The sequence below is a fragment of the Leptinotarsa decemlineata genome, unplaced genomic scaffold (genome assembly GCF_025532065.1).
Source record: "Leptinotarsa decemlineata unplaced genomic scaffold, Ldec_3_MD MMD2_tig00000090_RagTag_RagTag, whole genome shotgun sequence".
Taxonomy (NCBI): domain Eukaryota; kingdom Metazoa; phylum Arthropoda; class Insecta; order Coleoptera; family Chrysomelidae; genus Leptinotarsa; species Leptinotarsa decemlineata.
The window spans coordinates 4,449,042-4,476,271 of NW_027412541.1; the positions used below are offsets into that span (position 1 = coordinate 4,449,042).

Consider the following 27,230-nt stretch of genomic DNA (forward strand, 5'->3'; position numbering starts at 1 on the left):
TCCCACCCCGTAAATTCTAACTTATAAAGAAAAATCCATAACTCATTCAAATATTTCATAGATGGGGATTCATTTCTTCAAATGTATTCATTTTAGCATACAGAACAATACCCATGTGTTGAAATATTTATCGGGCAGAAAATCAAGCCCCACTCCGTGTATAAATAACTTTCAGAGAAAAATCCATAATTTTTTCAAATATTTCGTGAATGGGAATTTTTTTCTTTGAATATGTCATCCATTTCAGCATGCAGACCATACTTTTCTTATGGAAACTGGTGATTTCCGTAAAATTTTCCGAAATTTTATTGAAATACCGTACCCGGTTTTCTAATCAAAAATGACTATGGACCCAACTTAATCATTTGATTAGTTTTCTAGATATGGGATGTTCATATGTGCACACTACTTATTACAAAATATTTGATGTGATGAGAAAATTTTAACCATATTTAAAAAAAGTTTTGATTCGTTTCTAAACAATACATATGCATATAATTGTTTTTGATATTTATTACATTTACAAGATAGTCCACTACTCAAAGTGAGGTGATTTCTTGAAAAATTGTAATTATCAAAAACGAAACAAAAATATTTTTTTGATAATTTCAATATTTCAACAAATTAACGCACTTCCAGTAGAAACCTCTCTAACTGTTCGGAAATAAATAAAAATATTTTTTGGAGCTGATTAGAATGTTCTCATTTCGTTTATAAAACTTGTTATAAAAAATACCAAACTTTTCGCTACTTTTTTTCCCCAAAAAAAGACACTACTGCGTCTTTTTTCGAGATTCCGGTCATGAAAGCCTGTGCTCTTATATTATAATAATTGTTTATTATTCCATTAAAATTGATTTGAAGTCATTATGGTGAATAACTTTTTTCAGGTGATTATTGTATTTGTAATTTTACTCGAGTCAATTGAAAGACAACCAAATAATCATGAAAAATAAAGTTGATTTTGTAAAATATTACAACTTCGCAATAAAGAATAATATGGATCCGAAATAAAAGGTGAACTGCAATTTAAAAAAAGCATTCATAATTACCCCTGAAAACATAAGAGCAAGTTCAACAATTAATTAGTAAAATGCATAGAAAGAGTAAGATTGGAAATTAGGGGTTTGACAAGCTAAGTTGAAAAATATGTGGAATTAAAAAAACAACGCGGTTGATAATGGAAAGAACTTAATAATATTGGAGCATTCAACATTTTAATTTTCATTTGTTCATCAGCACTTTCAAAACATCAAAACAAGAAAATATAGTTGTTGACCTGACTAATAAAAAGTAAAACCATGACCCAGCACTTCTGTATACTACTTTTTCAAGAGCAGTGATCTTCAGCACTATCTAAAACAAACAGTTAACACTGATATAAATATAGATTAATTGTTCTTCTCGTGTCATTGATACTAGTCGACTAGATCCGACCAGCGATGTAAATGCACGTTGCATTCCTCTTGCAGTATTGCGATGTGCAACTGCAACTGCATACCGTAAAAGCGAAAAAGCCAACAACCCGAGCACTAGGTCGTTTCCCTCGTGCGCGATATCATGTTCAGAACGAGAGTTTTCGTACATACATGGTGGTCCAATTCAAAGACATAAATTCCTTATTCAATATTTTTCTCAAATTTAAATGGGGGTAGCATCCATACAATGAATTGTTCAAAATGCAACTTGTGAAATACAGAGTCTATAAAGAAATGTTTATTTTTCAGTGTAAATATTCATCCTGGAGTACCGTCAATAGGTATAATTCATTATTTTTGTTACAATTCTTTGTTAATTTTTCAATTCATTGCAGACTTCTTAAAATGCTCATTATATGTCATATTTGGCATTGATGTCAATTTTCTAAATATGTAATTATTTTATCGATTCAGCACGATTCATGCCATGGCAAAAAGACTTATCTGCACTTGTTGCCCAGTCGAAGTATCTCAGAAAAGGTACCAGCAACGTAAAAAATTGCTGGCAATTCGTTTTGGGGGGGGCATTGGAAGTCTAAATTCAAGTTTCCGGAGTACCAGACTCTTTTCATCATCCGCCATCTTGAATTCAAGGGTTGATTTTTGTTTATTGAATAACTCGTTTATTTTCATTTTACACAAAAAATAGTTAGTATAAATGTTCTTCCTTACGAATCAGTAGAGAGTTGTCCTAAAAATCTGGAGAAGAAAATTGGATTAGATAATTTAGGAAACACTTGCTACATGAATAACATTTTACAAGTATTTTTCATGACGAAGAATTTCAAGAACGAGGTTTCAATGACGAACGAGAATGTTTCCTACTTATTCATCAAACTTAAACACCTGTAGCTGCAGTTTCGTAAGAATGTATCATCTTTCTCTCCAACCGATTTCCTGGAGTCTTTGAAGTCCACTAGATACTCGTTAGGACAACAAGAGGATTGTTACGAATTCTTTGGGTTCTTGTTGAATACTTTTCGTGAGCAAAAAGATAGCAGATTCAATACTCCTGACCGCTCTGGATTGAATGATTATGTACAGTCTATGTCGTCTTGTGTTTGTGAATCTTTTGCTGGAAAAATCCTCACTTGTTTACTTTGTAGTAAATGTTCAAGAGGTAGCAAAAACGTATGTGAATTTCTGGAACTTCAACTAGCGTTTCCCAATATGACTGATAACCAGTCCGTGCGAAGCTTATCGTTAAATCATCTGAAAATGAGTTTTATGAGGAAACAATTTAAGCTGAGACACCAGTCAATCTAATAATAACACTGATCATCTTCAAACATGACCCGACCTCTGACGAAAGCAGCAAACTCTTACGAAGGTTCAAAATTGATGAACACTTCAATCTAGCAGACCACAATTATAATCTTCACGCAGTCATTGTTCACTGTGGTTCTGGAGTTGAATCTGGTCATTATTACGCGTTGGTCAAAGACGAAACGGACTGGTTTAAGTTTGACGATAGTCGTGTCTGGCGATGTATTGAATTTATTGAAGCCTCTGGAGAAACCCTACATTTTGTTTAATGAGAGAGAGGACACTGGCATATCAATATTTTCAGATGATGTGGTGCTGCAGGTTTTCTAGAGTTTCCTGCAGCTGAAAAAGCAAATGTGCCACCAGAATCAATAAAGTCGCCCGGAGCGCCAATTAATTATTATTGTTGTTTTATAATTTCATGATTTCTATTTTGGAAGTGTTATTACATCGTTGCCTATTGAAAGTTATTTAAAATTAAATTTTCTACAATTTTGGTTATTATCAGTTTTTTCCTAGATTCGATATTTTTCTATTTATACCAGAAAAGATGGAAAGGGATTTTTTATTGAACAACTCATTTATTTTCAATTTTACGAGAAAAATTGTAATAAACAAAGTTGTTCAGAATAAAATTTCCCACTATTTTGGTTCTTATCAATTTTTTCGAAGGATAGATATTTTTCCATTTATATCCCAGAAAAGGGGGAGGTTAAATCTTATCATTGTATTATTACGTTCGTTTTCAATTTCACGAGAAAAATTGAAATGAACAAAGTTATATGAAATCAAATTTCCTTCAATTTTCACTAGAATCACTTGATTTCTTCAAATAATTTAATGAAAGTATTGGATCGTACGTCATTTCATAAAACATTAATATATGATTATATTACACCAAGACATAGGGCTTATTCGACGATACATATACTACTTCAGTGCACAAGAAAATGGTATGTTACCTGCAAGTGCTAACAGACCGAATATAAACTTTTGAATAGATTCCTGCAGCATCAAAGGACATATCTCAAAGATTTATTTGCTGCACAAACATCTGAAAACGAATAGTCTTCATATTCTGGCTTTTACCGAAATCAAAGACACTGCCGAACCAACATCCGTCAACTGTCTCTACTAGGCTCCGACTTCCATATCTGATTTAGTTTGGAATAACTTTTTTTCAGAAATAACCTATCAAGCCAACGGAAAAGGATACTAGAATCTCAAAACTTTGATCTCGTCTGGTTTAAGATAATACACATAATACAGACCACTATTTTCTATTTGCAAATACCATCGATATTTTGCAAATCAATTATCTCAGTGCTGAAATATCAATATCTAGCGAATTCAACGAATATCACGAGGTTGCGAAGCTGAGGCTTTTGAAATAAGCCGCGCTCTTATAAACGAACCAATAAAGATTCCTGACTGAGACAGAGAATTTTCTAGCTTTCTAGAACTACTTGACAACACAAATTCTGGACTTTGAACAATCACTGGAAAGTTTTCTTCGAAGCGATAGGAAAAGCAAATTTACTTGCTGAACAATAGGAAATTTTCAGGAAAAATCGATATTTTTCCTACAGAAATTCACTGGTTTGATTTGATATTACTATTGATATTACGATATCTATAAATACTTATTACCCTATAATAACAACAACAAACATAACCGGTACACTTTTTGTAAAGTTGTTTATGGACTATTGAAATTAGAATTATCTCAAATCGATTGAAATAATTTGTTTAATAAGCTGAATAGTGAAGAATCAACTGATATGTTTTATAAAACAATCTATTCAATAATCGAATCTGTTGTTCCAAGAAAACAACATTTCCATTAGCGATACCCTTTATTGTATTCATATAGTACAATGGGGAATGTTCCTCAATTTGGGTTATTACAGCAAATGCAAGTTTGAACAAAATAAAGTTGAGTTTAATTCATGAGTTTTTCAAGTATTCAAGTATTCAAATTGATGTTTCAAATGTTGTGTTTTATTTTTTAAAGGAATTTTGGCAACAGCGTCTATAGGTATCAAGTTGAAATAATGTATAAGTACCTAGATATTCTACTTTAAAAAACGAAAATTATCTTTATGAGTCAACTATTAATGCAAAATATAAATTATAGTTCAACACCACCTCCACAAGCCACATAAACAACATTTGTTTTGTTATTTATATATATAGAGGAAGATAGGTTAGGTGCACAAAATGTCATATGTCACAGAATGTCTCGGAACTCGGAACATAAGTAAACATAACAGCACGCCTCTGAAATATGTCATCTTTGTTTGTCTCATACAGGTAACAGATTTATTGTCCTTTATTAGCTATAACCCACGTTGCCAAATGGTGAAATAGAAACGAATCCCCTTTAAATGTTGAATGCATTATTACATTCCTCTTTTTTAAGTATTTAATAGTTATTTATGTATCAAGGGAATTAGGAGGGCCTTAATTACCGATGGCAAAGTTTGCGTCCCGTACCAATTCATTACCTTCCCGGTATATTTGAATCAGGTACCGTTGATTATAGTAGAGTTTTCTTGTTGCTAGGTTGTTGCTATGTTACTTGTTTATAAACAGAACTTTGTTATCAAGCTGTGTTTGCGGTGAAAACGTGTTTTCTACCCCAAATATAATGGAGAATATTTTGAAAAAGGCTGAACAAGCAAGAGAATCATTAATTCCATCGAAAAGTGAAGCCGTATACCAAAAAGAATACAAGATATATCTGGACTGGCTGACACGGAAAAATGTTATGCCAAAAGATGTCACTGAAACTGTATTTCTGGCATATTTTCAAGAACTGGTAAGGAATTTTCTATGTTTTTCGGTAGATTTGGTAGTAATTGTGTTTATTCGTTTCAGTCAGAAACGTATAGTCCGAATTCTTTATGGACTAAATGGTCAATGCTAAAATCGATGGTGACTATACATGAGAAACGAGATATCACCAAGTTCAATGAACTACAGGCTTTTTTGAAACGGAAGAGTAAGAGTTATAAGCCGAAAAAGTCTGCTGTTTTATCTTCTAAAGATGTTATCAGATTCCTAAAGGACGCTCCTAATGATATTCATTTATTGCATAAGGTAATTTTTTTCTTATTTTCCTTTTTGTGTGTATTTATTTCCTTTTTTTTGTTATAGGTTGTTTTGATTATGGGTTATTTTGGAGGATGCAGAAGTCAGGAACTTTTGAATATGAAGATATCGGATATAGAGGACCGGGATTCCGTTATGGTAGTGAACGTACCGGAAAGTAAAACTGGTGTATCGAAGAAATTTACAGTTGTGGATGAAAAAGAGTTCTCCGCTTTGCCTTTATTAACACTTTATATGTCTTTGCGCCCTAAAGGTATTGAACGATTTTTTTTGAGCTTCCGACAAAATAAATGTACATCTCAGCCAATTGGAAAAAACATGTTTGGGAAAATCCCCAGCAAAATCGCAATGTATTTAGGATTGCCAAACTCATCTTCCTATACGGGACATTGCCTTCGTTGCACTTCTGCTACTGCTCTAGTCAATGCAGGAGCAACTATGACTAACTTAAAAAGACACGGAGGTTGGAAAAGTTCCACGGTGGCGGAGGGGTATTGGAGGATAGCATCGAATTGAGAAATAAAACGGCGCGTATGTTGTCTACTTTGTCATCAGAAGAGGCAGGTACCTCGACTGTAGTGAACAGAAGCTCCAGCCATACAAAAGAAGAAATTGTTTCCAGTGGCGGAAGTAATTTTCAGGGAACATTACAAAATTGTACATTTATTATTTGTAATGACGTGAATAAATAAAATATGGTTCAGTTTTCATTTCTATTTATTTTTACTTGTGAAATGTAGAGGGAATTATAAAATCTATAATGTCCCAAGGGAGTTATGACCCTCTTTATTGATAGCGTAACTATGACGATATAAGCTTATAATATCCCGGCCAGAAATAAATAATTTTTTAAAGTAAAAGGTTGAAATGATAAGTTTGAAATGCGTTGTCCTAGAGTTCTTTCATGAAAGTTACTTGATTTTCGTCAGGAGGAGCATTCCCCATTAAAGTCATCAGAGAAAGGAGAAAATTTCACGGATTATGGAAAAAGTACAATTATCAAATTGACTGTTTGACATTCACATCACTGCGTGATCGTTCAAAATTTTTAATTGCAGAAGATTACAAAAACTGCATCAATGATTGTGAAACCAGTATTAACTCCAACCTGAAACATCTGTGGCATGAAATGAAAAAAATAGTACTGCCTCAATTAACACTTTGAGAGTTGATGATAATTACAAGCCCTAATGAAATTTGCAAAACATTTTCAGAATATTTTTTCTCGAATATCAATCGGAGAAGAATTATTCCAGCTCATAACGCAACACATCAAGAATCACATATCAATATTTCTTCCTATAACAATCCCTTACAATCTATCCTTCAAAATCTTTAAAATCTTACAAATAAAAGAGGGGGACCCGATGAACTACCAACAACATTCCTCAAAAACTGTACTGAATACTGTACTGTATTAATAAATCCCTCAAAGAGGGCGTATTTTCATCAGTATGGAAAAAAGCTTATAGAATCCTAGTCTTAAAATCTGGCAACAAAAAACTTGTCACTAATTTCAAAATTGCCTATTGAATCCATTGTATTTGATAACTTGTTATTCAACGTCAAAAACATAATTATTATTGAACAACATGGCTTCATGAAGAAGCGATCAGTTGACTCAAACTTATTCACCTATACTGAGTATATCCTGCATAGCCTTAATGAGACAAACACCAATTGACGCTATTTACACCGACTTCAGCAAGGCCTTTGCTGGCTTCAATCTTATATGACTGATCATTGTCGAACGGTAACAGTTGGTAACCACAAATCAGAATATCGCCTAATCACCTCCGGAGTGCCTCAAGGATAACATCTAGGGCCACTCCTATTTGATATTTATATTAATGATACATCCCAATTCTTTCGATTCGACAATTTTCTAATGTATGCGGATGATCTAAAAATATACCATTCAATGTTGATGATATCACCCTAATGCAGCAGGATGTCAATACCTTTTATGGGTACTGTGAGGTGAATTCTCTGAATTTTGAATATTGTGAAATTTTTAGAAAATGTCAACTTGTTCAACCTTATATAATACCTCTGCAACTGATGCATTGTTCAGTCACTAATAACGCTGGAGGTTGATGTGACTTCAAATAAAGTAAATGAAAAAAAAAGTGTTACCATATTTCGTTTAGACGCGGAAAAAACTATCTAAATCACTGATATCAAATATCTTCTCGTTCCTTTCAAACTGTCATGGAAATAAAGAACTCGGGAATAATATTTCATTCTAAAATGCTTTTCGATAAACATATATTCTACGTTTCTAAAAAGGATCACAAAATGTTAGGTTTCATAATGAGATCTTGTCGGAAATTTAAGAATATACAGACTCTCCGTACTCTCTATATGTCTATATCGGTATTGAGTTTTCAAACCAGTTAAGTAGTAGCGGAAAATGGTTTGACTACTCTTATCAGAAAAATAAAACCCCTATAGTGGAAGAAGAGGGTAAAGACTAATCGGTGCTCTGAGTATGTTTGGAAAACCGTGGGAAAAAATATTATTGGGGGGATTGAAGGACAAAATGATTGGAACAGGTGATTTCTTAAATATGAAATTTTGAATAAGTAAAAGTCCCTCTACTATCGGCACTTTGCAAAATGGTAAAAATATATAAAACGTTGGAAGAAAATATTGAAGGACGTTAATTGAGAACAAGTAGTTGAGCTAGAGCTTTTATAAAATTTTTGGATCTACAGTAACGAAAGATGGAAATACCTATGCTTGGGAATAGCAGTGGATAATAAAAAATATTATACCTCAAATATAAATAACGATGGAAACGAATAAACCACTCATGACTTATAGGAGTCAGAACTAGCAAATAGTATGCTGCTACGTTATAGCGGTCTGAAAGATATATCGAATTGACATTTGAACCTTAATGATAAAACTTGCAGGTAAGTATTAGACAAGGAATGACAAAGGTGCAGATTCGTATTTGATAGAAATTGTTGCAACATATAATTATAATTTTAGATTTCGAATTGACGTTTACAACAGACAAATTCATTGATTTTTTTAGAACAAACGACAACAATTTGCTGATTCATATTTTAAAATGCCGAAAAAACTAATATAAATATTTCAAGAACTGGTCTTTAGGTGTACCTTCCATTACAATTCAAGAGGCGTTGTACTTTGTTAGGTTTATATTCACTAACGAATATGTCAATTCGGTATATCTCTGAAAATAAATACTGTCTTTCAGATTATGTGAATGTATAGACGTGTGTCAAGGATAATTATGACGGACAAAATAACAAACAAGAAATTATTGGAGCTGTTGAAAATAATACAAAAACCATCTTATATAGAGAGGACCAAAATGTTGCTTCAAATATTCAGAAGAGGTTTCAAAAAGAAAAAGAAACAAGGTAGAGATAAAGTTGGATGTTATTTACCCATTTTGAACATTTTCCATCCAGCGAATTCACTGGTATTGATCTCAATCACTTTTTGGTTCACATGCCAAGTGATCAGTTGTCAAATCAACTGATACGAAATGGGTAAATAATACCCACGACATGGAATCGCAGTTAACAGCGAAGTATTGGGCGTCATTAAGATTTTGTTGTGACATCGAATATTTTTTGCCGCACATCATCGATTGGAGTCCTAACCACAGCTAAGTGGCCAATAATCATCAGTAATAAAAGTCTCAAATGAATTTACCTTCATAATAAACAGATAACGATAACCTTGTCCTTGCAAGTACGAAAATAAATTGTCAGGGTCAGGTCTGTTAGCTTTATCATGTGAATAAGCCTCGTTCTCGTTATATGATAAGACTGGGATTTGTGAAATGCGCATGTTGAACCACTTCGCAATAAGTGAATACGAAATGAAATTTCTCAAATAGAATATTTATCTGTATTGAACTGACGGAAGACATTCTACATGAGATGCATCGAATTCATTGTATATGTATTATACATAGATATTTACATTTGTTTGTAGATGCCCTCAGGGTTGAAATATTTCCCTCGTTTCAAGTTCAGAGCCTCGTTTCAACGAAACTAGACATTCCCATGAATGGAGTAATTACAGTAACACGTCCTAGATAGAACACGTTTTTTCTATAGAGTCTTTCATTATGCGCTTCCTAGCTTTAAATTTGAATGAAACAAAGTGTGTGTGGGATATCCTCGACATTTTTTATTTTTTTGAAAGACCTATTGAGGCCATTATGTGCAGAATATAACCAAGGCTTCTCTGGGTGGAGCGAAACGTCCAATTTTCCATGACTCTGACGCATAAAGGCCGGGATACACTTCTTCATACACCTCTCCCATTCGACTTCGGTTTGATGTTGTGGATCGGTGTAGGATCACCAGTGGGTAATCATACTTGTCATACATGCTTCCGACTTCTTTTCGATTTACCACTCCAGCTTGATACCCTTGCCACTCTTGCCAGTGTCGGTTCAAACAATATCTAGGAAGGTCCTCTAAGCAAAATGTTCAAGAATTTTAGCAACTGCGATTTAGCCATCAAGGCACTCTGTTTGGAAGAAGATGAGGAATATCGGAGAGCTGTCATAGAGAACAGCGATACAGCTCTTCATTCTGATAATATAGAACTGGATATTTTCTGACTTGTTCAATAAAATCCTACGGTTTTAATGACGTTTTTTAAATTTAATTTGAAGAAAACAAAAAACTGAAATACCATACAAACTCCAAGCGATACCCGTCCCGCAGCTGGAGAACAAATGGGCTGCACTATCGGATCATGATCGAATGCAGGATCGGAGTCGGATGGGAGCGGTGTTGGCCACGTATCGGAACGATGTGAACTACTCTATTCGGGTATAGTACCATTTCCCTCTCAGACACTCGTCCGACTGTATGATGGGAGTCGGATCTGAAGGGTGTATGACAGGCTGATTTTGACCGATGGCATGGGTTATGTTGGCTTTGAGGACCGCTGTGGTTTGTGGCTTATTCCCATACATCTGAGACTTGAGAAAACCTCACAAGATAAAGTGTAACGGGGTTAAATCGCACGATCTCGGTGGTCAGTTCACATCATCTTCACGTGAGATGACCATGCCCTCAAACCGCTAGTGCAGAATATCCAATGTGGTATGAGCTGTGTGGCACCTCGCGCCGTCGTGTTGAAACCACAAGTCGATGGTGTTCAGATCATATATCCAGGCCAAAAGAAGTTGGTAATCGTCGATATATAATGATGGTCTGACCAAGCTTTCTCAACGAAATATGGAACGATGACGCAGCCAGCCTAAAATCCACACCAAATAGTGACTTTTTCGAGATGCATTGAATGCTCACGTTTGTTCACGTACATATTCATTGCTGAAGATGATTTTTCGATGAAAGTTAGGGTCAGTTGCCAACTGCTCCAGAGCCCATTCATCAAATACATGTTGTTACCTTCAGTTCCTGGGTCAGTTGAATTTTGTACGGGTGTAGGCCCTAGTCACGACGCGAAATTCATCAAGGCCGAGTTATTATGAGCGACGCGAAATCGACTGCCTCGGATTCTCCTGCAAACTCTCACAGACACCGACGATATTTTCAGCAGATTTTGCGTTTCGTCGACGTACGGGTGTTGGTCGATCGTTTACTGATCCAGTATACTCAAATGTATCCACCACGTTGCGAATAGTCCTCTTGATAGGACGATTACGGCGACTGTAAAATGGGCGAAGCGCCCGATACGTTGCCCGAACAGAACACTCAATTTCATTGAACAAGTTTATTATTTGTACGTGTTGTCGAATGTTCTATCCGTCCATGGTGATTTGGCAAAACAGACTGAAATGACAACTAATTTGACAGATGTAGTTTCAAAACGATCACCGTTATCAATTGTCAAAGTTCAGAGGTCCCTGTTGGAAGACCTTATACTACTTGGGAGCCGTCATGTACTTATTTCGTTTTACCTCTCATCTTTTCATAACACCCATTCCAACAATCTGGTACCCTCTACAAGTTTGTATAGGCCCCTTGTTGGATGTATGTCATATTCTTCTGAACAAAGTTTGGGTTGTCCATAAATTGGTTACCTCCTGTTATCCAGTGCCACACATTCGCATAAAATTTGACACGCTGCCTCTACCCCTTTATTGCTTTGCCACATGTATTGTTGAGGTTTCCGTTATACAGCCCTATTTTGTTCAGGTATCCTCTCAGTTGACAACTGAAGTGAGTAGACCTGTAATTGTTTTGAGCTGATCCCTGCTTTGTTGAGGCAGTTCTTCACTTCTCTTCTTGGGCGATCCCTTTATAAGGGTTTTCCCGAATGTGTTCCTGGGTATGTTTTCCCAGTCCTTTCTGTTTATTAAAGACCGACTTTCCTATCTGGAACCGTATCAAAGACTTCGGTACTCCAACAGCTGGTTCATAGCCTATATCGTGAGTTGATGTTTTGTGTCTGGCACACTCATTAGCTTTCTCACAATAGACGTTACTGACAATGTAGTCAATTCTGTTTATACAAAAAATAGTTCCGGAATAATACGAATGCAATATATAGATATAATAATTTTATTGTAATGAAAATAACAATACATTTCCTATTCAGCACCACAGAGAGTGTAGTCAAAATAGGTCTTATCAAGAACTTCTACGACTTCAGAAGAACTATAGGGGATAGATACATAGTAGAAAAAATTTAAACATTCAACTTCCAAGATCAAAGATTTAATAAACAAAAAATAAAAAAATCTGTTGAATTGATGTCTCATGTGATATGAAAAACATTTTCTCCTAGATTTTCTTTCTTTCGAGTTTAGGTGAATGATAAATAACTCTTTTTGAATAATATAAAACAACTTGAATATTTTCATATGTCACAGTATGAAATGAAAATACACATTTCCAAAAGAACTGTGATATATCCAGAAATGAAAAAAAACATAAGACATTTTCCTACTTTCAATTTCTTCTAAAATTCCAGAAATATCGACGAAACATAAAATGTTTATCTGTGGCTTCTGAACGACAGGAATAATGGAAAAAGTCATAGGACCTTTTTTACGTTCAGATTTTGATCAAAAAGTTGTAAATGTTTTTCCACAAACTCACTAACTGATAAATATGAAGTAATTCCTATGATAATCTCGGAAAAAATTGAAAATATCTAATCTCACCTGGGGTACATTTTGTATTGACAATTAGTTCAAGAATATTCCAACGTAAACAGGAAAATCGATTGATAAATGAAAAAATCAAGATTACACCGGCCACTTAACACCAACTTACATCATATGAAAATTGATCAGAAAATCCTGAATTTTTGAATGAGGTCAAGTATAGACAGAATTGATTATACTCTAACTGATCCAACAAAAGCTTCTGAGGTAATAATACCATTAATTATATGATAAAATTTAATACATTCTGTTTCATACTTTCAGTAACAGGATTAACAGAAGTTGAAATAAAAAACTGTGTCATCAAATTCAATATTTTCGTTCCCCTTTCATTTATGATCACTTTTTAAATGATTTCTATGAAGTCTTGGAAGAGTAGAAGGATTGTAGTTCTTTCTTTTCAATACTTTCACCCATTTTTTTTCTTATTTTATGCTTTGGGAACCTGAACTCATTATATGAAATAACTCACTTATAAACCAATGCGCTTTCTGTTTTCTTGTGCCTTTTCGCACAATTGAAATCAGCACAAGAATGCACCATATTAATTTTCAAATATATCTCTAAAACACTTTTAAAACATACACAAACTAAACTCGATGAAAAACGAATAGTTCCTACGCGAGCTGTCAGCTAAGAAAAAGTTCAAACTCAATGTTACAAAAACAAGCAGAATGGATCCGATATGACATACATTTTTAATGCTGAATAAACCAATAAATTGTGATATGGGTACTCCATTTTCTTGAGAAAACGAACGATCAATTGAAATTTCCTGTAATTATTCATTGATTTTTTTTAGGAATAAAGCCAACAAACAAATAAATATACAATAATAAGATCGCTCGACTCCACGAATTAAGCATAAAAATGGACAATAATATTTGCCTTGATAAATTATATGATACAAGTTATATCTAAATATGATTCTAAATAGTATTAAACGAGCTGTATTTTCAAATGGTTTTCGAATGCTCATGAATCCTAATAAAATATATCAATTATGCATTCATACCACTCACCAAAAATAAGAAATTCAACGTTGCTATTAGCCATATTGTTATCCAGTCAGCCAGCACTCTCTGTAGTGCATGCAACAATGTGCTCTTTCTAGTGTCAATGGTTTCCACAAACTTCGTATTTTTGTTAAAATAATTTCAAAATGAATGTCGAGCCTAGTTTTGTTAAAGATGACTCCCGACAACTTACCAAGAGAGAATTTTGAAATGATCGATGAATTTGACTTGAAAAATTTGCATTACTTTGGTACCGAAATGAAGAATGAAAAATTGAAACGGTAGGTGGTATAGTTATTTATATTTTATTTATATGACATTCATTTCAGACTTTGTCTTTCATCGAAGGATGGAAAGTTTTGATTTAATTTTTATTTTATCTTGGCCAAGGATCAGTATGATGACTGAAAAGAGAAGTACACATATGTACAGTGAAATGTAGAGTTACTCCAGAACAAATCAATCCAAAAATAACCTGAAAAAATATTTTTCGAAATGTAAATAGGCACCCGCCGAGACCTACCTTTTACAAAAAAAAACGTTCTTTAATTAGATAATTGTAGTAGTTGTATTCACACCGAGTTGACAACAATAACAACAAAAATGTCGTCTGTCAAATTGGATCATCAGATCTGTGATTGGATATTAAAAACCAATACACTTGGCAACTCCGCTCTGGATACGATCAATTTTATTGGCCAACAGACACGCGGCCAATTTAAATTCTTGCTTTTCGAATTATTATTTTTTTACAAATATAAAGAGATTTTGGGATCGATTAGGCTTCATAAGTATAATATACCCCTAACTCGATCAGTCTATAAGAAAACCAGTATCATTTTCCATAAAATTACACAAGACCGTTCAAAGTAGGTGCTCGAAATGACGACCATCCTGTTGAATACAAAGACCCTTGTCTCTCTATCAAAGACTGCTTAACATTTAATAACATTTGAGGCGTCACTCTTCGAGAAGCAGGCCTCATTATTTTCATCATATTTTGAAGTGTGGCTGGAGGAGTGTCGTAAAACTCATTCTTCAAGTATCCCCATAGGAAAATATTGAGCGAAGTCAAATCTAGTGATTTAAAAGGGAATAATTCACACAATTATAATCAAATATTACCGAAACATCCTAAAATATAAAATTTAATTTAATTTCTCAGTATGAAGTGAATGTCGGCGATACAAAAACTACAACAAAAAATACAGGTCCGTATTTAAAAATTGAAAGATGGGGGTGGTCCAAGATATATATATATATATATATATATATATATATATATATATATATATATATATATATATATATAACTAAACAAAACACTTTTCCACGCTATAGAACTGAAGTATTGTGTACCTACCGACGCGCATTTTGCCAATCAAACGCGCGTCAAGAAACGCTGCTTTAGTTCTGGTTTGGGTGTTTTCTTCAAATTCATTTCATGCAAGAGGTTTCCATTCCACTTAAACAAATCTAAGACTAATTATGTCAGATGATAATCATCAATTAATTCACTTTTTAGTCTGCAATGAATTAATTCACAATGTGAAATATTTCACGGTAAATAATTTCCAGTAGCTGTATATGAATTGGTTTGAGATATGGAATTTTACAGTATAATATTTGAAAATTGCTTGAATTATTTTCTAAGGTTTATTTTGTAGTGTTTGCTAGTGAAATGACAGAAAATCCATGATAAACTTATTGAGAAACATTGTATTGTGAGGTTTTCACATGTGTTGAAAATGGCCATTTATGGGGTCCATAGAGGACCTAATCCAAGAATATCAAAGATAAACGAGTCTGTCTAGGAAGGTCGATATCAACCGCTGAACAAGATTGGACCTCTGCGTTTCCCTGCAGGATAACAATATAGTTTATGGTTCAGACTAGCATCACCGATGATACCTTGGCGGGGCGAAACAGCGCCATCTGGTGTTGGAAGACGAATTCTCTATTTATGGGTTCTTATTCGATATACATAGTTCAAATACTTAATACCACAACCACAAACCATGTTTCATTGTGAATTAGCTTCTTCAGTTGTTGATATTTATAAATCATATATATTTCCTGAAAATCTCAAAAAAAAAATCTGTTCTAACGCATGACCTGCATTATTACACGTTCAGCCAGCTTTTAATGATTTATTAGACATACCGAAACATTGTACGAGTATACAAAGATTTCTGTGTTTATCATGCTGCTTATACAGTGCATTTCCTTAATAATAATGAAATTAATGCATAAATACTTTATTTTGAAGTGAAATTGACAGATGAAACTTTCAAGATGGCGACTGGGCGCCATCTGGGAAAGAAATTAAATGGAAAGGGGGAGGGGTCTTGTGACACATCTTTTTGAAGCTTCTGACAAATGCTTCACAACCCTAGAATAGAATTTCAATATCTTCAACTACTACAAAATGGCGGAACTTTTAATAATTGCCTGAATACATTGACATTTAACTACATAATATGAGATAATAAGCTTGAGGACAGTTCGGAAGATGCTCGAAATGGTTGCCTTGAACTTCTTGACATATGAACAGCCCATCCGATATATCTCTACTAATATTTATTATTCTCTGCTGTATATCCAATATTAAAGCAGGTTCAGTTTCGTAAACCTTTTGCTTCGAATAGCCCCATAAAAAAAGTCCAAAGGTGTCAAATTTGGCGAGCGAGCTGGCCATTCTGTAGGACCTCGACGGACAATCCAACCAATCCGGGAAAAGTAGTATCCAAATAGTTTCTTATTTGTCTGGAATAATGTGGTGGTGCTCCATCTTGTTGGAATACAATATCCATTACGAATTCATTAGGATTCGCTTCGACGATTTCAGTGATGAGAGGGTCAACAGTAGTTTCCAGCATATTGAAATACAGTTCCTCTGTTGAATTTTGATCAATAAATAGAGGCCCTACAATATGGTTTCCTAATATTCCTGCCCAAACGTTAATTTTTTCTGGATATTGGGTATGTGTTTCCCGGAAAACGTGAGGGTTGGTGTCACTCCAATTTTTTATAAACAAAAAATAACGTAAAAAACCTTATCGGGATGTTGGAATTGCCATATGTCAGATTAAAAGGAATATTTCTATAAATATCGATATTATTGGAAATTATTAAATGTTTCACCATTTTGTAGTAGGTGAAGATATCGACTTAATATTCTAGGGTTGTGAAGTATTCGTCAAGAGCTTCAAAATGATGTATCACAAGACCCCCCCTTTCCATTTAATTTTTTTCCCTGATGGCGCCCAGTCGCCATCTGTGAAGTTTCATCTGTCAATTTTACTTCAAAATAAAATATTCCTGCATTAATTTCATCATCCCAAATTTCAATCTTTTGAGTTGACTCGTTCAAAAAATGAGAGGGGGACATTAAAGAAATGCACTGTATAGTCCATCACCATTCAAACATCATAATATTTATGAACTATTACAATTTTGCGCATATGCTGAAAGAAGTTCAAAGTCGGAGAATCGTCTGTTGATAATAATGATTATAAAATTCATAGATAATAATGTCCTACAATCAAAATTTGAAAAACAACTATCTGCTTTTTATATTCCCAGTTTCATCTCTTCTCCAATAAAAAATTTTGAAGATTGCATCTCATTCCATATACAAATTTTCAAATTGAAAAAATAAACCAAGCGTTTACCAATATTATGAAATGTGCTGCTTATGAATGATCTATAAAACAGTATAATATTTCGCAATCATTGTATATCAACTTCACATATGAAATGAAAATGCTTTCTAATATTGAACTTCAGAGAACACCTTCCTTTTCATATCATATTGAAGGGTAGCTGATCATGAATTGTTCAGATTCATTATGTATTTTACTCATTATTACCACAAGCTGGGCATTTTTGAAAACCTTTCAGAAATTGAGAAGCCCACCAAAACATTTATTTTTATCTATGCTGCCTTGTCCTAGTGTTTCTCTTTCATTAAATTCACCAAGAAATTCATTTATATCTAACCAGAATGTTCCATCTTCCCTCTCCACAAGTTTTCAGGTTATCATCTAAACTAAACTGTAGATTGTAAAGGAGAAATGAAATTCATAACTGGAAAAAACTTCCAATCAGAAATCATCAACAGACTGTTATTCACATTTGTCGTTCTACATTCACTCGTTTGGAAATCTGATAGGTAAATATGTTCTCAGTTATCAGTATTCAATGTCAATAACAAATCAATTACAAAGTTAACGATATATATGCGAGAGTAGCGAGTCAAATATGACGAGATATGAACATGAATGTCAAAAGTTATTTCGTGTTCATAAAAATATCCCTTTTAGGAACACAACTTAATTTTGTTATGAGCTTGTAGTTCTATAAAAAATATGTGTACATTCAAAATTGTACTCTCGATAGTGGTAATATATTGAAGTGATTCGTTTTCTTATCTAACAATAAATATTCATTTTAAATATCATTTTAGATATGAGGATCAGGTCCTTACTCAACAAGAAAGATGGTGCAACTCGTAAACATCACATTTATTCCACGTGACTTACCGAGATCGGGAATGGAGCTGGACGGTTCTTCCAGTTTAATGTCAACCATCTTCATCTTAAGAGGCGGCGGCGGCGGTGGAGGCCTCATGTTACCAACACCCGGAGGTGAAGAAGTCGAGGACACAATCGCACCAGAAGAAATGCCAAACTCGTTGGGCTCAGTTTTGAACACAATCGTAGCAGTTTGCATATTGCACCACCCCGGAAAAATCACTCAAGTTTTTCAAAAAGTAAAAGTCCGGCTCATACTAGTCCTAGGCCAATCACGCACGTTTTCTATTCAAAACGAGAATGAAAGTGAAACCGAAGTGCAGTTCGGATATCAAAACTAAAAAGGGGTGCGCTTGCGCTGCAATCTACCGCCCCATGTCTGGCACATGCACTTGAGGGGTGAGAGATCGACGAATTTGGGGGTCCGTCTATGAGGAGCGCAACTAAACGCGGTGCTCTCGAATCGGCCAACGACTGTGTAATGCTGCTACAACGCGCTTAGGTCGGGCTTGGCCTTGTCCTTGAATCAGGATTCTGAACCCAGCTAACTCTCTGTGACTCTGCTTATCGATTTGGGATTGCGGGGCGTAATACTCTTCGCGTGCCCTTCATTGTGCGTGAATGCGTGTGTGTAGTCTGTTTTTCATATATTTCTCGATTTCTCGATGATGGATAACCAGCGACGTCCTAAAAATGACCGGCGAGCGTCTACTCTTACTGCTTGCTCTCCGCGAGGCGGTGCTCTCACTTTTACTTCACTTGCACTTATTGGGATGATCTAGTTGCCATGGGCGGGCGTAACGGCGGGTCTTGACAGGCTGTAATTGATGAAGAGATGTTTTTAATGCAATTATTGTACAAATAAATGCATTATTTTTAGAAATTCAGTTTGTGAATATTTCTACCAATAATTGAAATGCTATTGATAGTTACTCGTAAAACGTTATATAGAGGCAACGATTATGGACATACAGAATTGCTTACTTTTGCGATTTTGTTAGACACGTCACGTGATCTCGTGACGTAACAGTGGTGACTGGGATTGATTCGGTAATGCACTATCAAATTAAAATAAACAGATCTCATGTAAATCCCTTATTGAAATATTATTTTTAAATAGGAATAAATATTTAATATAAATGGATTAATACTAAGTAAAAATGTTTCTTTTGTGGATGATAGGGCGATCTATTTTGCCCTTTTTGAAAGTAAGAAGTTTCATCAGTTTTTTATTATTTTCGAGAAAACTTTAACTCCCACAAAAATTTTGTAATGAACTTTGTTTTAGATAATAGTATTATCTAAAAAAAAATTTCAATAACTTTTCGTTCCATCTTTCATAATAAACGCTTAATAATCAAAAATATATGTAAGTAATAAATTGTTTATAGGTGTAACAACTTTTTTTATCTGACAGAAAATACATGATACGGTTTTTATTTTTTATTAAGGAAATGAGAAATTGAGATAGAATAATTTAACTTAAACTTTGTTCCATAAATGATGAAATTGATAAATCTACAATTTAATATATTATAATACTACATTAGAGCAAAAAGGAAGTACTTCATCCACTAAATATATTTGAATTAATTTTTTTACATGAATGTAAAAAAATAAATTTAAAGGACTAATGTATGACTTTATTTAATTTTCGTTTTTTTTTCTATTATCAGAACTGTTTAAATTAATTCTTTCAAGTGATATATTTTCGTCGGCCTTTCAGTTATTATATTTCATTCTGATAATTGTTCTCAGTTTGCAAAATTCAAAAATAATATTTAGAGGAAAATCTTCCCTTCCTGCAATTTTTTTTGAAAGAGTTTTTACAATTCCTGGCCCTTTTTTAAATCCATTTAAATGATGTTTTTCGAAAAGCTTGTTCAACTTTTTAATTTTTTCTAACCAATTATCTGTGGGTTTAATAAGACCTTCCAATGAAAGTTGCTGGACCCAAGAAGGTATATTATAATTATGATCTTCTGCTTTTATTTTATAAGTATAATCGCCCAAACCAGGTAGATCATTTTTATGCTCTTTAGCAAAGTATCCAGCAATATATTTTAAAGAGTCCTGTGTTATTTCTGGAATATTTGTATTTGAAGTTGAAGGAATGTTAGTAGACATATCAGCACTACTGAATGAGCTACTGCAATTTGATCCTATTGTCTGCTCTAAAATCATGTCTACGTTAATTTCAATTTCCACCTTTTTCATGACTTTTGGAGCAATATATTATTCTATTGTCGGTTCTTCAGTATTTACTGCCCTTTTGAAAAATTTACAATCTAGTTTTACCAATTGGTCGCATTGAAAATATTTGATCAACAATGTTTGTTAGGTTGTCTTCTTGCATTTGTTAATGTATGCCATGAGCACTTTTGAATGGAACAGTTCCAGTTTTGACATAACTATTAAAAATGCCAAACCAATTATTAATAATATATTCAATAAATTCTGCCAAATTCCCATTTTCTTTAATGTTTTGAGATGGCTTGTACCGTACCAGTGCTTTTGCTACAGTATGTGATAAAAATTTAGCAGCCATTTTCACATTCTGTCTTTGACTTTTCTCACAATCAAGGTGAGATTGATTTTCCAGCAGGGATTAACTTCGGCATTTGTTAAACCAATGAGTGCCTGAAGGGTAATTTTTATATTTCCATACAAAATGAAACTTGTGTCAAGTAACCAATTACGAATGAGCTTCAAAAGATGTGGAGCATCAGCAAACTTTTTCATCAGTGCCAGGATGAAGAAAGAAGGTTTTTATTATGATCAACTCCCAATTCTTTCCATAATCCAATATTTCCACCTCCACAGTCACTTACACATGCCACCACATTATGATTAATTTTGTGCAATTCAGAAATAATATTTAGCAATATTTCCCTTGTCATTTTTTGGTCAAATGCAATAAAGACTGTCTGCTTCCATTTAGAAAAGAGCCCACGAGCTTGTACAACTTGCATGTTACTGTGGGATCCCATAATTTCATCATTTGTTACGTAATATTCTTGAACAGATTTAACTTTTATTTCATCAAATTGTAGAACAACTGTTTTCTCAAAACCAGTGAAATCGTCTCCAGCTAATTTCATCATCATTAAAACATGTTTTAATACACATTGACTCACATCCAACCTTGCTGCCCAACGTCTTGAACTTGACAGTGCTGGTAAAGGATAGTTTAAACTATTTCTAAAATACAAATAACATTTTTTGCTATAGTATCTTATAGTAAATGCTGTAGCTATCTTATCTTGCGTTCAGTGAACACTCTTCTTTTTATTTGAAAGCAAATTAATCTGATTTTTAGTAAGATTAGATTTTAAGATGTTCTCAGCAATATTTGTTTTGGTAGTTGGCTTTGCATAACATTTGTAGTACTTATTTCTGTAATAATTGGCAAGATTTTTCAAATTATTCATCTTCTTTCTACAGTGAAGTTTTAAATTATGGAGCTCATATTTTGCTTCATAATCAATATCCACCGTGTCAACAGAGGGGCCAAGTTCTCCTTGTATATTTTGTTGAACAGTTTGAGGTTGAAGAGATACAATATTATGAGAAGAGCAACTTTGAGATGTGGATGGCTTAAAATTATGCAAATTTGATTCAAGTAACAAACTGATAGTTTCATTGTGTTTTTTCTGTAAGGCTCTAATATTGCGACTTGTATTCTGTAAAACTACCCTCTCTTTATCAATTGTTGGATAATTTAGGTTAACACTAGATACTGCAGTTTTTTTCAATTTACGACGCAAAGGCAAACCTATAAAAAAACATATTTATTTTAAGCAGTAAATTAATAGAATAAGTTTTTACCTAACAATTCATTTTCAAGGTCTCGTTCATAGTCATTTTTTGTAAAATGTTTGAAACAAACAAATCCATTTTTGAGAGTGAATTTATCCCCTCTTTTGCAGCGACGAATCCATTCTTTTTGCAAAGTTGTGGAAACCATATCCTTAGCAATAGGAAAAGAGTGAAATAATACATCAGTAACACCACTTTTCTTTAAAGTCAACTGATTGCTTTTGCAAGTTGACACTACACAAATACGACCAGGCATTTTAACTAAAAATTACAAGGTTATTTAATGGTAAGACAATTATTGCTATTACTTACAAAAATGTGAATATTTCCAGTTTTTACCCTAATTTGATTCAAAAATGTTCAAAAAAGAAAAAAAGTTCCACAATGGCAAAAAACAAACCTCAAAACAGAAGAAAATAACAGAGTCTTATATGACGTCTACTCGCGTTACACCAGTTTAAAAAATGTCCAAAAGCACAAAAAATACGACTTTCACAATAACAAACTCAATGTTTCAGAAACCTAAATGGTATAGTTGAATAAAAATGTAATCAAAACAAACAAAAACAATGTAATACTGTCCGAAAATAATCCTCAAAAATGTTAAAATAACACACAGTCTTATGGCAGCTACAAAAAGTATCACCAGTGTTACGTCACATCTACTCTGCGCTTGTTTAACGTGGCGATATATGTAAGTAAGCAATCCTGTATGTCCATAAACGTTGATATAGAGGTTTGTTGGTTGCTGGATACATCAATAGCTCTCCCAGATAAAAAGGATTCGAAGTGAGGGAGCTTTCAAGGGATTCTAGTGCTACATAATACAATCGTTCATACATATGTGATGGAATTGGCCGACACAATCTATCTCAAATAATTTTCAATTTAACAAAAAGTTTTTTCCTTGCAGCGAAGGGCTGATAATGGGAAGCCCGTTGGGTTCTTTGCTAGCTAAAATTGTTATGGATAACCTTGAGAATGACATTTATATTAATTAGTTGTTTGAATGTTCTTCACCCTGGTAGAGAATATCTTAGTCTGTTTTACTGATACAGGTATGCAGTTAGGCAAGTTTTTCGAACTTGCCAATTCCATTCCCCAACAATTGAATTTATCAATGAATAGGAGGTAAATAATTCAATATATTTTCTATACTGGACTACACTAAAATGAATACTCAACATGATTTTTCGATTTCCTACAAACCATCTTATACGACACATGCCTATCAGCATAAAGAAGCAGTCTTCAGTAGTATGCTTCACAGATTACTTAATATTCCACTGTCAGAAAGTGATTTTCAGAGGGAACTGAGTTTTATCAAATAAATTGCTGTCAACAACGGTTACAAGGTAGATATTACTGACTCCATTATTTTCAAAAAACTACAAAAACAATCCAAATACCTGATTCTTTGCTTTTCAAGAAACGATAATAAGCGTTTTAGGTTATTGACATACTCTGGCGAACCCACAAAAACCATAGCTCATAGAACAAATAATAAATTAAGCAAATGTATTCTAACAATGAAGACCAAACTTCAGCGTCGGATAGATCAGGAGTAAATAAGTTGAGTCGTGGTTCTTGCCCAGAATTTTAAATTGGTCAAACGGAAAGAACGTTTTCTCAAAGGATAAAAGAATATGAGCAGTTTCTTGAATGTGAAGGCCAATTCCACTTGACTAACCCATCTTTTGACAGAGGAGCATGAGTTCAACCACAACTATGACGTATTACATTTGGAAGAGAAATATTTGAAACTCAACTCGTATTTGTTCCTATAGATTGTAGCCAGCAATAAACCTTTGATGAATATTTTTGGTTTGGATGGATATTTGAGGTTGTTTTGATTTATTATGGTGTTATGGCAGTTCTTAGTGCGATTTTACGTAGTAACGTTAAAACTAAAAACCGTGGTTATATGGGAGTTTTATAACGTAATCTCAACAGTATCTATAAAATGAAATGATTAAACTGTATTTACTTCAATGATGAATGCTCATACAAGTTGTAGTTTCATGGGTTCACTGAATTATGCAAATAGTCTTACAATCCACAGCAGATGACAGTAATTTTCAATTAGATCAGGAGTTATTTCTTTTGAGGAACATATAATGCAAGTGAAGAAGAAATATTAGAAAATTGTACATGATAAACACTTGAAAATCGTAATAACACATCAGACGTATCCATATCAACACGCTGTTTCAGGTATGTGATATCGACAATGATTCGACCACAGAAGTGATGGATCAGAAAGAGATTTCTGAAGAAATGCATGATTTTCAAAAAAAAGTTTTTTCTTTTGACTTTCCAATCTCATTCATTCCCCACTTGTTATTCGTTCGTATCATGGGTGCACTTGGTGCATGGGGGGATCACCATGTGACTTGGGTGTCACACCAATAGGTGTTTCCACTTATGTCTCGCTTGCGTTGATGCAGTTATTTTTATTAAGTACTTTTCTTGGTTGTTCACTTGGTTATTCAATATGGGAATGATCAAAAAGTACTTATCTATTTATTTTTTGATTTTCATGGAATTATTTTCCAGCAGCTTGACTGCATTAACCTTTCTATATTTCATATCATTTCTAGAAACATGTGGATTCGTTTTCCGATGGCATTTCAGGTTAGCTTCCCAAATTTCTGCTACCGCAGTTGTCGGTTGATTGGTCAAACCACCAAAACTGACATAAAAATTTGGCAAATTGACTTGGGTGTCACACCAATAGGTGGTTCCACTTATGTTTCGCTTGCGTTTACGCAGCTATTTTTATCAAGTACTTTCTTGGTTTTTCCATTTTGTCTTCAATCGAAGACCGCCTGCCCGGTACTGACGATGCCCAATAGGCTGAAACAGCTGTCTATCGGTGACTCTTAAATTGAAATCACCATTTGAGTGATCAAAATAGTACTTATCAATTGTACAATATCAATAGTACAATAAATTGAGAAAAGTTGATGCAGTCAAGCTGCTGGAAAATAATTCCATAAAAATCAAAAGATAAATAAATAAGTACCATTCTGATCATTCACATATTGATTTCAATTTAAGAGCCACCGGTAGACAGCTGTTTCAGCCTATTGGGTATCGTCAGTACCGGGGAAGCGGTCATCGATTGAAGACATAATGTGAAAAACCAAGAAAAGTACTTATGAAATAACTGCGTAAACACAGTTTACGGGAATGTTCTTTGCAAGACTCGCGGTACACTAATTTGAATATCAGTCGTATAACCCTTTTCTGGGATACAAAAATATTATAGGAGATCTGACAATAAGGGCAAAATAAACATTCAAAGCTGTTTTCTGTTGAATAGAGATCATGATTGTCTAATTTACTTGAGCTACATTGACCCCCTTGCCATGTTGCTATCTATGCACGTACCAAGAAATTTGGTATTGTCTGATAATGATATAGTCCGCTACCAATATAGATTGATTTATATGAATTTATTTAAATAAGATAAATAAAATTATGTGAACATTATTGTAATATTTTACAAATTATGAGCATTTAGAAAGATCATAATTTCATCTTACATTTATATTTTCTTTAGTAGTTCTTGAGGAGGATTCGCATTCCATTAGGTTAGAAGTTACCTTGAATCACACGAATATTTATCTAGTTAAATGTAATGAAAACAATATAAAACTAAAAATGAAAAAAGTAGGCAGACAGGCTAATGTAAAACTTGGAACAGCTGTATCTATGGAACTTTTGCCGCAAGATAACGATAATGTAAAACTAAATAACCTAGGTACAAACTATGGCGTGTAACAGACTGGATGATTGCTACGCAAGTTGAAATTCGTGTTCAATAGACATAGCGATAGCTTATTGGTTTCAAAATGATGTGTAGAAAAATATATTTCGAATATTTAATAGCACACAAAAAATTGCAATGGTTATTGACAAATTAGGATGAAAAAAATAAGGCAATAACTTTTTCTTTAATAACTCAAAACCTATCAATATTCAAGAAACAAAAATAAAATATTCTAAAACAGAAAAATATCCCCATAATAAAAACACTTCAAACTTCAGAAACCTACCTCCATTATTTATAATTTTAAATTAACTTCGAAAATAGGGCTGCTCCACGCGTCTATTATGGCATGGACTCATTGCAGTTGAAGACAGTATACCACATGAAATATTTTTATAGTATTTAACATTAGTTTAGTTTAAAAATTTTAATAAATAAGGGAGTTATATGACCCTCCAAACAATGTTTCCTTAACTTAACTAATTTTTTTTCCGATCTCTGATTTTACAAATGGTGATATAAAAGTTTGAATGATAGGTTCGAAAAATATATTCTTCTCGATACTTTTCTTGAATAGATATTTAAGAAGGCCATGCCATGAAAGTTTATGAAACAAATTTTAGTTTGTAATAATAAAATTTCGAATCATTCATCTCTCCCAACGTATCTACACACTAGGTTCTGATGAATGCCTACCGGAAAACAACTACCTTCCCGGGTATTACCACGGTGAGCATTGAATTAGGTCCCGACAAGCATTCATGCATGACACCTCAAATATGTTAATCTCGCAGCTTATTCTCGTTCATCCAGCAGTACGACCATGCTGAAATTATTTGAGTATATCACCTACTGACCGGTTTCGAAGTAGTACCACCATCAGTGCAGGAAATTCTATTTCGAAATATTCATTTTCTCATACGTATATAACTTTCCTCGAAACAATCTTCAGACAAATAATAATCATTATTATTATAATAATAATACATATTATTTTTATCATTTTAGTTTATTCGTAAACGAATTCATTGTCTTTCTGTATTTAACTAAGTTGTCATCAAATATTTCTATTTGTTACGCCCACCTCTT

General features: G+C 33.6%; 2 protein-coding genes and 1 long non-coding RNA gene across 4 annotated transcripts in view; 2 read left to right on the top strand and 1 right to left on the bottom strand.

The window, feature by feature from the left end:
* LOC141481198 (uncharacterized) overlaps positions 1-18,770 on the top strand; it is a 37,606-nt gene extending 18,836 nt beyond the window's left edge. The window contains exons 1-2 of one of the 2 annotated variants that reach the window (XR_012464807.1): positions 18,217-18,415; positions 18,481-18,770. This is a non-coding gene — a long non-coding RNA (uncharacterized lncRNA). Of the gene's footprint in view, positions 1-18,216; positions 18,416-18,480 lie in introns of those variants that run through there. The other variant, XR_012464806.1, reaches the window with a different exon arrangement.
* The window catches only part of Eip75B (Ecdysone-induced protein 75B), a 241,150-nt gene that overhangs the window by 206,637 nt on the left and 7,283 nt on the right, over positions 1-27,230 (bottom strand). The window contains exon 2 of the mRNA XM_074172383.1: positions 18,557-19,365. Coding sequence (XP_074028484.1) covers positions 18,557-18,746 — 190 coding nt within the window. The 5' untranslated portion in view covers positions 18,747-19,365. The remainder of the gene's footprint in view (positions 1-18,556; positions 19,366-27,230) is intronic.
* Positions 5,258-6,685, top strand: LOC141481197 (uncharacterized). The gene is made up of 3 exons (XM_074172387.1): positions 5,258-5,565; positions 5,625-5,846; positions 5,904-6,685. The coding sequence occupies exons 1-3, from the start codon at positions 5,395-5,397 to the stop codon at positions 6,372-6,374; spliced, it is 864 nt and encodes a 287-aa protein (XP_074028488.1). The 5' UTR covers positions 5,258-5,394; the 3' UTR covers positions 6,375-6,685.

What these genes read in the sequence shown, in the direction of transcription:
- LOC141481197 (XM_074172387.1), top strand. Translation starts at nt 5,395, where the DNA reads ATGGAGAATATTTTGAAAAAGGCTGAACAAGCAAGAGAATCATTAATT. An exon ending in TGGCATATTTTCAAGAACTG is followed by an intron (nt 5,566 to 5,624) that starts GTAAGGAATTTT and finishes TATTCGTTTCAG; the next exon opens with TCAGAAACGTATAGTCCGAA. An exon ending in ATATTCATTTATTGCATAAG is followed by an intron (nt 5,847 to 5,903) that starts GTAATTTTTTTC and finishes TTTTTGTTATAG; the next exon opens with GTTGTTTTGATTATGGGTTA.